The 13,180-nt window shown below is 52.4% G+C and overlaps 1 protein-coding gene across 5 annotated transcripts in view; it reads left to right on the top strand.

Moving 5' to 3' along the window:
- SH2B3 (SH2B adaptor protein 3) overlaps positions 1-12,651 on the top strand; it is a 45,770-nt gene extending 33,119 nt beyond the window's left edge. For 3 of the 5 annotated variants that reach the window (XM_032168678.1, XM_058425701.1, XM_032168679.2), the window contains 6 exons: positions 7,845-7,946; positions 8,030-8,121; positions 8,213-8,307; positions 8,418-8,632; positions 8,734-8,905; positions 9,054-12,651. In XM_032168678.1, the coding sequence (XP_032024569.1) occupies positions 7,845-7,946; positions 8,030-8,121; positions 8,213-8,307; positions 8,418-8,632; positions 8,734-8,905; positions 9,054-9,349 (972 nt within the window). In that variant the 3' untranslated portion in view covers positions 9,350-12,651. Of the gene's footprint in view, positions 1-7,844; positions 7,947-8,029; positions 8,122-8,209; positions 8,308-8,417; positions 8,633-8,733; positions 8,906-9,053 lie in introns of all 5 variants that reach the window. The other 2 variants (XM_032168677.2, XM_058425700.1) reach the window with 1 other exon arrangement.
- Positions 12,652-13,180: the final 529 nt, after the last annotated feature.

The raw sequence follows: 13,180 nt of genomic DNA, 5'->3' as shown, positions 1-13,180 counted from the left end.
CATGCCCGACTAGTTTTTGTATTTTTTTTTTTTTTTTTTTGTGAGATGGAGTTTCGCTTTTGTTGCCCAGGCTAGAGTGCAATGGCACGATCTTGGCTCACCACAACCTCTGCCTCCCGGGTTCAAGCGATTCTCCTGCCTCAGCCTCCCGAGCAGCTGGGATTACAGGCATGTGTCACCACACCTGGCTAATTTTGTATTTTTAGTAGAGACAGAGTTTCTCCATGTTGGTGGGTCTGGTCTCTAACTTCTGACCTCAGGTGATCTGCCTGCCTCGGCCTCCCAACGTGGTGGGATTACAGGTGTGAGCCACTGCACCTGGCCTAATTTTTGTATTTTTAATAGAGACAGGGTTTCACCATATTGGCCAGGCTAGTCTTGAGCTCCTGACCTTGTGATCTGCCCGCCTCGGCCTCCCAAAGTGCTGGGATTGCAGGTGTGAGCCACTGCGCCCAGCTGGGAGTTTCTTTTGAGATGGGATTTTGCTCTGTTGTCGAGGCCGGAGTGCAGTGGCACCATCATAGTTCACGGCAGCCTTGACCTCCCTGCTTCAGCCTCCTGTAGCTGCAGGGGAATTTTGAGCAGAGGAGGGTAGGCTGGAGCAGCGTGGTGGGGGTGGAAGTAGCTAATTCTGGACAGACTTGGGTATACTCTGATGGGACAGATGGCAGTTTTTGATGCTGCCCAACTCCCAGAAGGCCCAGGTGTCACACTTTTCTAGCCTGGCTTCTCTTTCCTCACTGGGGTCTCCTTGAGAATACCCCCTTTTCCCCCAGCAGTTGTCTGGGACTGGAATCCTGGCTGCTCGGCTCCCAGCATCCACCACTTTCTGCCTTTGAGGGATGGGCCGTGCCTCCTCTCCTGCAAGTCTTCTGTGGCTCCCCGGCATCTGGGAGAAAATGGGGGACAGAGGCCTCCCTGCCCAGCTCTCTTGACCTCCCTCAGACCCCAGCCAGCTCAGATGCCGGTGGGTTTCAGATCCACCCAGGGCCCGTGTTAAAATGCAGATTGCAAACTCCCTTCCAGATGTCCTGTGCCAGCAGGTCATAGAAGCACCCTGTGCTGTGTTCACTCCCCCTTGGAGGTCTCTTGAGCCTTCTCATCTGTGAAGTGGGTGAAGGCACAGGAGGGCCACGTGAGGCTCACATATACTGCTCCTTGCACGGAGATGGCCCAGGGCAGGGTGGTGAGTCGTCTCCTTCATAAATCTCACTGTCCATGATGCCCAGGGTTGTCCTTTGCTCTGGAACCATGACCTTCCTACTTGGTTTTGTCGTGTCCTTGATGGTGTGATGCTCATTTCTGTGACTTCCTCTTGGAAAACTTTGAAAAATGTTGCCAGCCTGTGAATTCCACAATCTGGAAACCGCTGGTGGGCCACCCAGGCTCCAATGCCTGGCACACAGCAGCTGCTCACTAAAGGGTGGCGTGGGGTCTGTGAGCATCATTTCCAGCCACAGTCAAGCCCCTGTTGTCTTCTAGCCTGGGGCTGTGCCTTCTGCCCTCTGGGTGTTGGCTCTTGCTATTCCCTTAACCTCCAGTGCCTTTTTCTCCATCGCCACTTTGGAGAATATTCAGCAAACACTACTGTCCCTTTCTCTGTGCCTGGCCAAGACCCAAAGATGGAAAAGGAAGAGGGAGGCCTTCTTGAGCCTCTGGTGCATGGGAGCAGGGGAGTGACAACTCAGGAGGGCTGCTCAGGGAGGGGCCTTCTTTGCTCTCAAGTCTCTCTTAAGGCTGAGCTCCTAAGGCCCTGTGCTCCTCCCTGCCTTACCATTCCCGAGATCCTTCCATACCCCCTGGGAGCTCTTTTGCACACACTATGCTCATATTCTCAGGGGAGGATAGTGGCATTATTATCCCATCTTAGAAAATGCAGACTCTTGCTTGAGCCCAGAAGGTCAAGGCTGCAGTGAGCTAGTATGTGCCACTATACTCTAGCCTGGGCAACAGAGAAGGACTGCCTCAAAAACAAAACACACACACACACACACACACACACACACACACACACACACACACACCCCAGAGAGGGACTCTGCCTCAAAAACAAAACACACACACACACACACACACACCCCAGAGAGGGACTCTGCCTCAAAAACAAAACACACACACACACACACACACATACCAGAGAGGGACCCTGCCTCAAAAACAAAATACACACACACACATGCGTGGAGACTCATTTTGGGAGGCCGAGGCAGAAGGATCACTTGAGCCAGGAGTTTGAGACCAGCCTGGACAACATAGCGAGATTCTATCTCTATCTCTACAAAAAAATAATCAGCCACATGTGGTGGCATGTGTCTGTAATCTCAGCTACCTGAGAGGCCAAGGCAGGAGGCTCACTTGAGCCCCCAGGAGTTTGAGGCTGCAGTGAGCCAGCCTGGGCCACAGAACAAGACCCTATCTCTTTAAAAAAACAAAAACAAAAAACATTGGAAACTGAGGCTAGGAGAGGTGAGTCACTTATCCATGGAAGAGAAGACAGAGTTGGGACTCAAGCGCAGGACTGAGTATCCCAAACCTCAGGATGGTGGAGTTGCTGCATGGTTCTGCAGCCCTGAGGGATTTCTGGGCAGGATACTGGGTGGCTTTTACCAACTAGGCTCAGTCTTGATGCTGCCCACCCCAGCGAATGGCTGAGAGGCACCATGTTTAAGGAGAGAGTGCAAGGTGAGGACCTTCCTCACCTCAATCCCGTATTACCTTGGGATGGTAATAAGGTCTGTGAAAGAGGTCAAAGTCTGGGTAATGCATGGGTTCAATAGGTTTCTCTGCTGCAGGACTTCTCAGAGTCTTTAATGGAGCTAAGCAGCAGCATTCTCTGTCCACAAATGACTGTCCTCTCTCGGAGAATCCTTTGCACTGGCTGCCAGGAAGCTCAGAGACAAATCTGTCGCAAGAGGGACTCTTGTCTGTGTTGTAGCAGCTGTCTCCCTCCCAGCTCTTTCTGGGTCTCTCTAACCTGACTAAAATCATTTTTGGAAGGAGGCAAGGAATTTTTTTTTTTTTTAAGACAGGGTCTCACTCTGTCGACCAGTCTAGAGTACAGTGGTGTGATCTTGGCTCACTGCAACCTCTGCCTCCCAGGTTCAAGTGATTCTCCTGCCTCAGCTTCCCAAGTAGGTTAACTTTTTGATACCAGACAATAAGCTTGGATTAAGTATTTTCCATAATAATGCTCATTCATCCATTCATCCATCCTGGCAGCATGAGGGATTCAGCCATCCAGGACAGGATCTGGAATTTGCTGTGCCTTTTCAGACCCCCTCCCTCTCCTCCTCCAGTAAGAAGGTCAACAGGACCTGCTTACGGGCCCCCTATTACTGAAAGCAAACTGAATCTCCAGTTAGTGTCCTGCCCAAGGTTTCAAAGGTAGTAAGTGGTAGAGCTAGGGCTCTTCTAACCACCTGCAGAGCTAGGCCCAGGCCGCCAGATGCCTCTTGGAGGGCATAGGTGTGGCAGAGGCATGGCTGGTGCTGGAGGGTTGACGGAAGCCTGTCCCGCTGCTGCTGTACACAGATGAATGTGGGCTCAAAGGCCCTGGGGAAGATAAGACCACCAGGGAGCTAGTGTGGCCTGGGGGGGTTCCCAGGGGTGGGCGGTCTCTTCCCAGGGGTGGTCTGGGCCAGGCCCTTGCTGCTGGGGTGTGTCAGATGCTGCCCTGTGTCCTGCCCTCCAGCATCCCAGGAGGAGGGGGACAGCCAGCAGGCCTGCTCCTGTTATGAGCTTCCCCACCTTAGAAAAAGCTCAAGCTGATTCCCACAGCCTTGAAGCCCCATGGTGGCTTCTGGGGGCTGCTGTGGCAGGCTCACCTGTGCCTCTTCCTGCTCTCTCACCAGGGGAGGCCATGCCATCAGCCTTGCTCTCCACGTAGGTGTGGTCACGCCACCAGGGCTCTGGCCTTTGACTGGTGTGTCCAGCCCCGCCCTGCCCCCACTTGCCTGTCTCAGCCCTTGCTAACATGGAAGCTCCATGAGAGCCTGGCCAGCCAGTCTGCTGGATGCCTCAGGGCAAAGCCATTAACAGACCCCACTGAAGGTGGTTGTGAGGACCTGGCAGGGTGGGGTGTGGCCCAGTACTTCGGAAGACTCTAGAAGGACCATCCTGGCCCTATAAACGTTTGTGCCAAGGCAGGTCTCCTGTCCCTCAGCACACAGAAGGGGCAGTAGGTAGCAAGAGTTTCCAGGTGACAGCATGAGGGCAAGTGAGGCCTAGAGAGGAAGGGTCTGTTGCCTCCAGCCCGTCACATTCCCTCCAGGCGGGCTGAACAGCCAGGTGGGAGAAGGAGGGATCCTCAGGTAGGTGGGAGTCAGGGAGAGCTGCGTGCCCTCACGAGGCTGGTGTTTCATCCCCACTTCTCAGATGAGGGGACCGTGGCTCAGAGACCTTTGCAGGGGGACGGATCACAGCACAGGGCCATTTGAAGGGAGCCTGGGACTGCATTTCCATGTGGGCCCTGGGTAGATCTGGAACCAGGCTGGCTTTCCTGGCTCCCCGGCCCTTTGGCTCCCTTACGTTCTTGGCCTTCTTTTCACAACAAACTCAGAAGCAGCCGAGTAGTTGGTTGTGTTGTCTGCAGTTGCACTGAAGCACGTTTTATTTCGGCTAAGTGACATTCCTTTGTTGTCCCTGTCTTGTAATTATACGTTAGGGTAGTATGTTGGTTATATTACGTGGAATTTATTGCAGGATGGTAAGGGAGCATGTGACAAAATGGGACAATAGTTCTGTAAGGCTGAGAGAAGCTGGGGGTGTACCCAGTGGCTTGGGCCACTCAGAGGGGACTGTCATGCTGTCAGTACTGTAGTGGGACCCAAGCAGGCTTTACTCACCAGCCTGTTAACAACAGCTGTGCGAGTCAGGCCTTTTGCTTGTGTTAGCTCACCTTGTGAAAAAATGAGCTGACTTACAGATGACAACTAAGGCATGGAGAGCTGAACCCCTTGTCCGGGGTTGTATAGGAAGTGGCAGGGTCAGGACTGAATCTTAAAACCTAGAGGGTAGGGCCCGGCGTAGTGGCTCATGCCTGAAATCCCAGCACTTTGGGAGGCCAAGGCAGGCGGATCACCTGATGTCAGGAGTTCGAGACCAACCTGGCCAACCAACATGGTGAAACCCCATCTCTACTAAAAATACAAAAATTAGCTGGGTGTGGTGGCAGGCATCTGTAATCCCAGCTACTGTGGAGGCTGAGGCAGGAGAATCACTTGAACTCAGGAGGTGGAGGTTGCAGTGAGCCGAGATCGTGCCACTGCACTCCAGCATGGGCAACAGAGTGAGACTGTGTCTCAAAAAACAAAAAACCCTAGAAGGTAAAAGAACTATAACATCTGGGATAAAGTTAGCTGTTGAAATAAATACAAGTCCTACTGTTGGGGTAGTGTTGGAGCTGGCCTGCATCTTTGACTTTGAGATTCCTAGCAGCCAGAGCAAAGAAAGAGATTATTCCCACTGGAGCCACAGTGGCCATAACAAACAAAAGCCATCTGTTTAGATGCTGGGAATGGAGAAGACTTGCTCCCCAGAAATAGACGCTGCAGGATGTGGTGGCTGACATTCTCCTGTTCAAACCACAAATACCTGAAATGATTTGGCCACTTTGATCACCCAACCACAGTATAGCCTAAGCTGGGTCCAGGGAGCAGCTGTTGCTGGTCTGGCTTGACTTTTGAGGGAGGTGGAATAGCGGGCACGTGAGAGGAGGGAACCTAAAGCCCCCACAGCTGCTGACACAGCCCCCAGGTTTGAGCTTGTCTCCCCCATCACCCATCCCCCCCATATAGCTTAATCAGATGGGCATCTGGTGCTCCTTCCCTGCAGTGGCCACAGCCTGAGCTGTCCAGGCTGAGGTTTCAGCTGCAGCAGGGGTTATCCTGCCCCCATGTGCCCACACGCTGCAACCTGGCTGGAGCCTCTGGCATAGGACACCCACACCACCGGGTAGCTTAGTGGTGGACCCCGGCTCTGATACTTGGCAGGCTTGGGTTGAGATTGTGGCTCTAGGCCTGGGCAGCTCTCACCGGCTGCTGTGGGGAGTCGGGGAAGAACCCCTGGGTTGTGCTCAGCCACCAGGCAGGTGGCAGCCAGGCTGGCTGTGGGTGAGGAGGGGAATCCTCTTTTCACCACTGCCTGCCTGCTCAGCAGTTCCTCAGCTGCTGGGGGTGGAGCTGGCTTGCAAGGGCCAGAGTCAGAGTGAAACCGGCGGCTCTGCTGGTTAATCTCAGCACTGACACTGGGGACTAGGCCTGGAGCGGAACTGAAAGGGAGACCAGGCCCGTTCCCCTCCAGGCCTGGCCTACATCCTCCCAGTGATCCTTAAGGCCTGCAGCCAGTGGGGAGGGTTGGGGCCAGGCAGGGCCAACTGGAAAAGTAGCAGAAGGAAGTGGCCACTCGCACCTTACCAATCTTGCAGACAGGAAATGAAGGCTCTGCAGGGCTGGCTGGCTGTGAAAACGGGCAAGAGCACAGAGGCCCCAATCCCTGCACACTGCACTGTGTCCAGTGCCCGTGTGGATGCCATGCGAGGCCTCTCTGCCTGCCCTGTCCTGGCTGCTGGACCTCTGGGAGTAGGAGGTGAAAATGCCCTGGCTGGTGCTGGTCACTTCAGGCTGGAATTTCCTAGTCACGCAGCTTTCTAGTGAGAGGCTGCAGTAAGCTGTGGCCAGTGTTGATCGTTCCTGCCGTCATTACTCTCCCCCAGCCTGTTGTGTCCGCCAACCAGAGCAGGCCCGGGAGCTCCCAGGAGACCTGCTGGAAGGGCCCAGGTGGCCATCCTGCTCCTGCCAGGCTGCCCTCTTACCTCACTGTTCACTGACTCTCCTGCACGTGGGGAAGCGGGGATAAAGGAGGTGGCCAGGCCACTGGGTCATGGTCCTTCCAACAGAGGTACCTGGTACCTCTGTGTCTAAAGCAAGGTTAAGCATCTGGTTTTGGGGGTCAATTCAACAGCACTAGCAGCTCTAGTCCAAGGTATGCCCTTTTGGGCTGAGGTGGAGGTCGGATCACCTGAAGCCACGGTTGCTGGAACATCCTTTGGGCCTGCCTCTGCTTTCCATCCCCCTGTTCCCAGTTTGTTAGGGGCTGTAGTATTTTCCAGGAACACCTGAATGGGGGGGCCCAGTGGGGCCACTTCTGTCCATTCCTTCTCATCTCTTTCTCCCCTTTTCTTCTTTCGGCCATCTTTTCAGTCTTGTCACAAGAGGAAGGGGAGGGGCAAACCCCCTCCTGAGCAGATTCCCAACCGGAAGCAGCTGGCTCCTTGGCTGCAGAGTGCCCCAGCACAGGAAGCATCTGCAGGGTCAGTTGAGACCTGGGAGCAGAGTTCCTGCCAGCAAAGGAACAGTGGCTAACTCCTATCCACCCTGTAGCCCTATGTGCCGGGTGTCCTGGGGAGGTCCAGGACCAAGATTTTGTGGTTTTACAGTGGCTTTAACTTGGGCTAGCCATGCTAGGCTCTGCCCCTTTGGGCTTGGTGTGACGAGACGGTCAGCAGCTGCTATCGCCTGGCTGGGCAGGGAGCTCTTTGCTCACCAGTGGGAAGAGAAACGATGTCAGACACATGGCAGAGTGGGAATGTCCCCAGGACCAGGTCCAATGGGCTGGGAGGGCTGGCCTTCTGCCAGCACATGCTTCTTGGGATCTCAGTGTGAATAGTGTTCAGGAGGCTAGGGGAAGGCACTGTGGACCTCACTACAGGCTCAGAGCCTGCACAGCAACACCATGGATACTCTCTCTAAAAGGGGGACTCCTGGGGAGACTATAGACAAACTCAGGCCTGGCTGGAAGAAAGAGCATCAGGAACAAGCCTTGAGTATCCCATCTTGGTCTCATAGAGTTCAAGGCCCAAGCTACAAGCAGCTTGCTCCAGCATCCAGGAGGTCCGACGGTGCACACGCCTTGAGATGCCTGACAACTTTTACACCTTTGTGCTGAAGGTGAGTGACAAGGCTTTTCACACCCTGGGGCAATACGAATACATATACATCAGACCCAACCCTGTTCCCTTCCTCCCTACCAGGTGAAGGACCGGACAGACATCATCTTTGAGGTGGGAGACGAGCAGCAGCTGAATTCATGGATGGCTGAGCTCTCGGAGTGCACAGGCCGAGGGTGAGGTCCTGGGCCCTCGTCCCTGGCACGACCTTTGCTGCTACCACCCCTGACCTGCCCAGATCCTTAACCTCAGCCTCTTCTCCAGCAGGCTGGAGAGTACAGAAGCAGAGATGCATATTCCCTCAGCCCTAGAGCCTAGCACGTCCAGCTCCCCAAGGGGCAGCACAGATTCCCTTAACCAAGGTGAGTAAACCAATGGCTAGGCCATTGTCTTCTGGGTATGCTGGAACCCAGACTCAGCCCAGGACATAAGGTAGCCCCCTGCAACCACCATCACCCATCTTATCTAACAGGTGCTTCTCCTGGGGGGCTGCTGGACCCGGCCTGTCAGAAGACGGACCATTTCCTGTCCTGCTACCCCTGGTTCCACGGCCCCATCTCCAGAGTGAAAGCAGCTCAGCTGGTTCAGCTGCAGGGCCCTGATGCTCATGGAGTGTTCCTGGTGCGGCAGAGTGAGACGCGGCGTGGGGAATACGTGCTCACTTTCAACTTTCAGGGGATAGCCAAGGTATGGGGTGGGGCCGGGCAGGCAGGACCGTGCCACCCCTCTCCACTGGAGTTCAGGGTCCTAGAGGGACAGCCCGAGCCCACCATCCTCTCCTCCCACAGCACCTGCGCCTGTCGCTGACTGAGCGGGGCCAGTGCCGTGTGCAGCACCTCCACTTTCCCTCGGTCGTGGACATGCTCCACCACTTCCAGCGCTCGCCCATCCCACTCGAGTGCGGCGCCGCCTGTGACGTCCGGCTCTCCAGCTACGTGGTAGTCGTCTCTCAACCACCAGGTCTGACTCTACTGCCCTTTGCTGAAGGGGGTGGCTGGCACTGGGCAGAGGCTTGCTGCAGACCCAGGGGTACAGGTATCTTGTTCTGTGTCCTGTCAGCACTTGCCTCAAGACTGATGGTGTGGTCTCTCTTGGTCACTTGTCCTAGGTTCCTGCAACACGGTCCTGTTCCCTTTCTCCCTTCCTCACTGGGATTCAGAGTTGGGCCTTTCCCACCTTAGCTCTTCTGGCTGTCCTCGGGGGCTCAGCCCAGAGGGTCTCCCAGGGCGATCCTCACCCCCTGAGCAGATCTTCCACCTGGTGCCTTCGCCCGAAGAACTGGCCAACAGCCTGCGGCACCTGGAGCATGAGCCTGTGAATCGAGCCCGGGACTCGGACTACGAAATGGACGCATCCTCCCGGAGCCACCTGCGGGCCATAGACAATCAGTACACACCTCTCTGACCAGTGAGGAATTCCAGGCCTCAACAGCTGCCCTTGAGGAGCACATGCAGAAGTGTGAACTTGTGAATGTAATTGATCTTTCCTTCCTTCCAGAGAGAGATTTAAGGGACACTGTTAACTGCTCGTGCCAGTTTGGACGTGACCCTTCTATTAGGCCTGTTGAAGGGCCCTCCTGTAAGTTTCATCTATCACCTGGCTTTCTCCTTATTGTTTACAGATGTAGTTCTTGTTAGAGGATGCCGCTAGCTCCTGCCCGGGGTCCCTATGCCCAGTCCCCATTACTCTTAGAGAAAGGAGTTGGGGTGAGGGCCAGAGCTGGCAGTGGAAACTTGTTCTCTTTTTCACTGACACTGTCACAGCAGATGACAGACTTTCTACGGGTGGGGGGGTCATCAGGAAGCCCAGAACACTAACAAGCGGTTCTCTCATCTACCGTCAGTCCACGTGGCAGGTCTGCTGTGTCCACACCACAGATGACCACATCTAATCCTGCTTCTGCTCTCAGCTTTAGGACAAAAGCTCTGTCAGAGGCACAAGCTGAAGGTCAAAAATGATATAAAACATTTTACCTCAGACTAATTTCTTTAAAGGATTCAGGTTCAAAACTAAACCATTGCTTTATTTCAGTGCACTGTTTCAACTAACACCCATGCTATTTTTGTAGTCAGAAACAGCTATGCAAACCCTACCTGACTAATTCACAGTCTGGGCCAGCATGCTGGCTTGTCTACTGCATCCTCGGGATGGTCACCTGCCACTGAGTGGCCACTGTCCTTCCTAAATGTCAAGAAGTGAAGTGTGTCACCCTTTCAGGGAAATTCAGGCAATTACTGAAATAGGAGGGTGGCAAGGAACAGTTCTATCCTGGTGCCTTATGAATAAAAAACTGGATTCTGGTTTACAGCAGCTTTACAGTGATAGTTAAATTAACTGGGGCTGGGGGAAGAATAAGCAAAAAGGGAAGAAGGACTCCCAGGCCCTTTCTAGTAAATCCTTCAGCAACAAGGCTGGCTCAGTGCCCTCCAAGCATCTAATGGCTTATTAAATTTATCCCACAAGTGGGTTTTAGGCTCCTTTTTTTGAGCCAAAATGGAAGCTGGGAATCTGGTGCCGTAACTAATGAGAAACTCCTTTAATAGCCCACAATCAGTGTTCTGTTCTAGCTGGCTACTGCTTCATTGGATTGAGAATATATCTCCATGCACACATGGGCACACACAATCTCCACCATCCAGGGAGGTCCTGAAGTCAGATCTCTATCTATCTATACAAGTGATACAATTCATAGGGGGCCGGCTCCTCCCAGAACCTGTCTGGAGGCTCAGAAACAAGGGGGCAGTGACAGTGGAGTCAGCTGCTGTTAGGTGCCAGCAGAGCCATTCAGTACAACCCCCAGGCTCACAGCAGTGGCTTCTAGGAAACTGGGAGTTTAGATCAGCTTTACAGATAACATCAATCAGAGGCTAAAATGAAACCTCGGCCTAAAACTCACAGGACTGACTGCCTGGGAGGAGGGTTAGGTCTGTTCCTTCCACTTATACTTAGTCTCTGTATTCCAAGAGGTCAAATTTTTGCTTCTAGAATTTTCTTGGGGTCTTTCAGAGGGTGGGGGAACAAACCCCTCTGCACTTTGAGACGGAGTTTCACTCTTGTCAACCGGGCTGGAGTACAGTGGTGCGATCTTGGCTCACTGCAACCTCCACCTTCCTGGTTCAAGCGATTCTGCCTCGACCTCTCAAGTAGCTGGGATTACAAGCACCAGCCACCACGCCTGGCTAATTTTGTATTTTTAGTAGAGACAGGGTTTCACCATGTTGGCCAGGCTGGTCTCGAATGCCTGACCTCAGGTGATCCACCTGCCTCAGCCTCCCAAAGTGCTGGGATTACAGGCGTGAGCCACTGCGCCCAGCCTACACCACTTTTAGTACCAACACTCATGGGTGATTTCATGGACTCTAAAGCAGACCTGACACTGATCCAGATTTGCAGTCCATTTTTAAGGACACCTGTCTTTATTTCCTCAAAGTCAAGCAGCTTTCTCTGGAAAATGAATGCTAATTAGTGTGAACCAAAAGAGTTAATAGTCTGAAGTTTTTTAAAGGAGAAAGCTTATTACAGAAAGTCATTGGTCCTCCCCTCCGCACAGGAAAGGTACCCAGTAGATAATGAACCAAATTAAGTTCCCTCCCTCCAGCCAGAAGTTAAACATCTGGGATATGATGTCTTCACGCCAGGGGCACTCATTTCTTAGCAGCCTCTCTACATACATCTCTCAGGTGGTGCCAAGAGGCACACCAGGTAGAGCAAACTTAGCAGCTCTGACAGGCTGCAAAGTGCAAGTTCAGATTCTGTGGCAGAGATTTGGAAGGCACCCACCTCCAGACTGCTTCCCGTCCAAGTTACCAGGACAGCTCGAATACATGCTGACAGAAAACTCTCATGGCTCTAGGAAGAAGTGACGCTAAGCCAACGCCTTTCTTTATGTGGGAGCAGACTCAACTGATGAAGGGGTGGGCAGCAGTGTGGGGCAGGCACCCCACTGGCTGCAGCTAGCCCACCATAGGCACAGCACATCCCAACACTCTCCTTCCAGTCCCGAACAGGCCCCAGCCGGCAACTTCTACCGAGAGCCATGGCTCAGCACCAAACTGGACAATAGACATCATGATCCCTCCAGTTAGCTCTAATTACAGACCCCACCAGTACAGCTTGACAGCTCCCGGCACCATCACTTCCTTCATCTGACTTTATTGAACTTTTACAAACTAACAGTCACCAGCACCAAAGAATTAAGTCAACTAACCTGCCTTGAATTTTAGACCAGCAATCCATATGGCTTTATCTGGTATAAATCTTCTGCCTTTGATCATTTCTGGACCGTAGGAAAAAGGAATAGCAATCATTAAAATCTTGGGCCAGAGAACACTATTTTTACATAACAGTTTCTTAACCTAAAGTCAAAGCCTGAGACTCTTCCCTGAGGGTTGCCTGAGATTCCTTCATGCTTTCTATTCAGGACTAAGTCCCTTACTGCAAATGTGTTAGCTCTAACATCTCCCACAAGCTAGAGGAACTTGCGAGTATATTAACAAGGACACATCTGACATCCTGTGTTTGGTTAGAATATACAGCACATTGTGATAACATAAAGTGGATTCATCTTGTATCATTATAGGCAGAAGGTATTTGGCAATTTTTTATGTATTTTATGTACTGTACAAGTAACTTATTCTTGAATAATGCAAATTTTGCTATAATGTACAAATTGCTATATGTGAATTAAAAAGTTTTCAGAATCTTAATTTGCTGTCACAATATTTAAAGGCTCTATTAAGACCATGGTCTCTCTACAAAATCCTTGCCCTGCCCAAATACTTGCTCTTCCCTTTGTCCTCCCCGTTGCAATCTGGGAATATTAACAAATGCTTATGAATCCATCCATGTCAATAAGCAGCTTTGTACATCTTTGTATCTTTTCAGCCTTCATGCCCTCTGGATTTCTTTATTGCAATTTTTTTTCTGAGTGTCTCCTGCCCCCTACTGGTAAAACAGAAAAATGCCCGAATTGGGAACTTCCAGCTCACTCATTTTGGTTCAGGAGATACGAAAAAGGAAGCTTACAGAATCGGTGTCAGCCCGAGGATGTGGAATTTCAGTGCTGCCCAACTCTGGCCAACCTTCCTCCTCCTGAAGCAGATCTCTAATCCACCAAAGAGAATAGCTCAGTCTTGTCTTTTTCTAGAGATACCTTGAACCAGAACTAAAGGTGAAGAAGAAAAATCATTTGACAGCTACCTTCTGGGATATTCAAAACGCACCCTTAGCACACCT

Source organism: Hylobates moloch, unplaced genomic scaffold, assembly GCF_009828535.3.
Source record: "Hylobates moloch isolate HMO894 unplaced genomic scaffold, HMol_V3 SCAFFOLD_12, whole genome shotgun sequence".
NCBI lineage: Eukaryota > Metazoa > Chordata > Mammalia > Primates > Hylobatidae > Hylobates > Hylobates moloch.
This window is presented reverse-complemented; position numbering and strand designations above follow the sequence as displayed.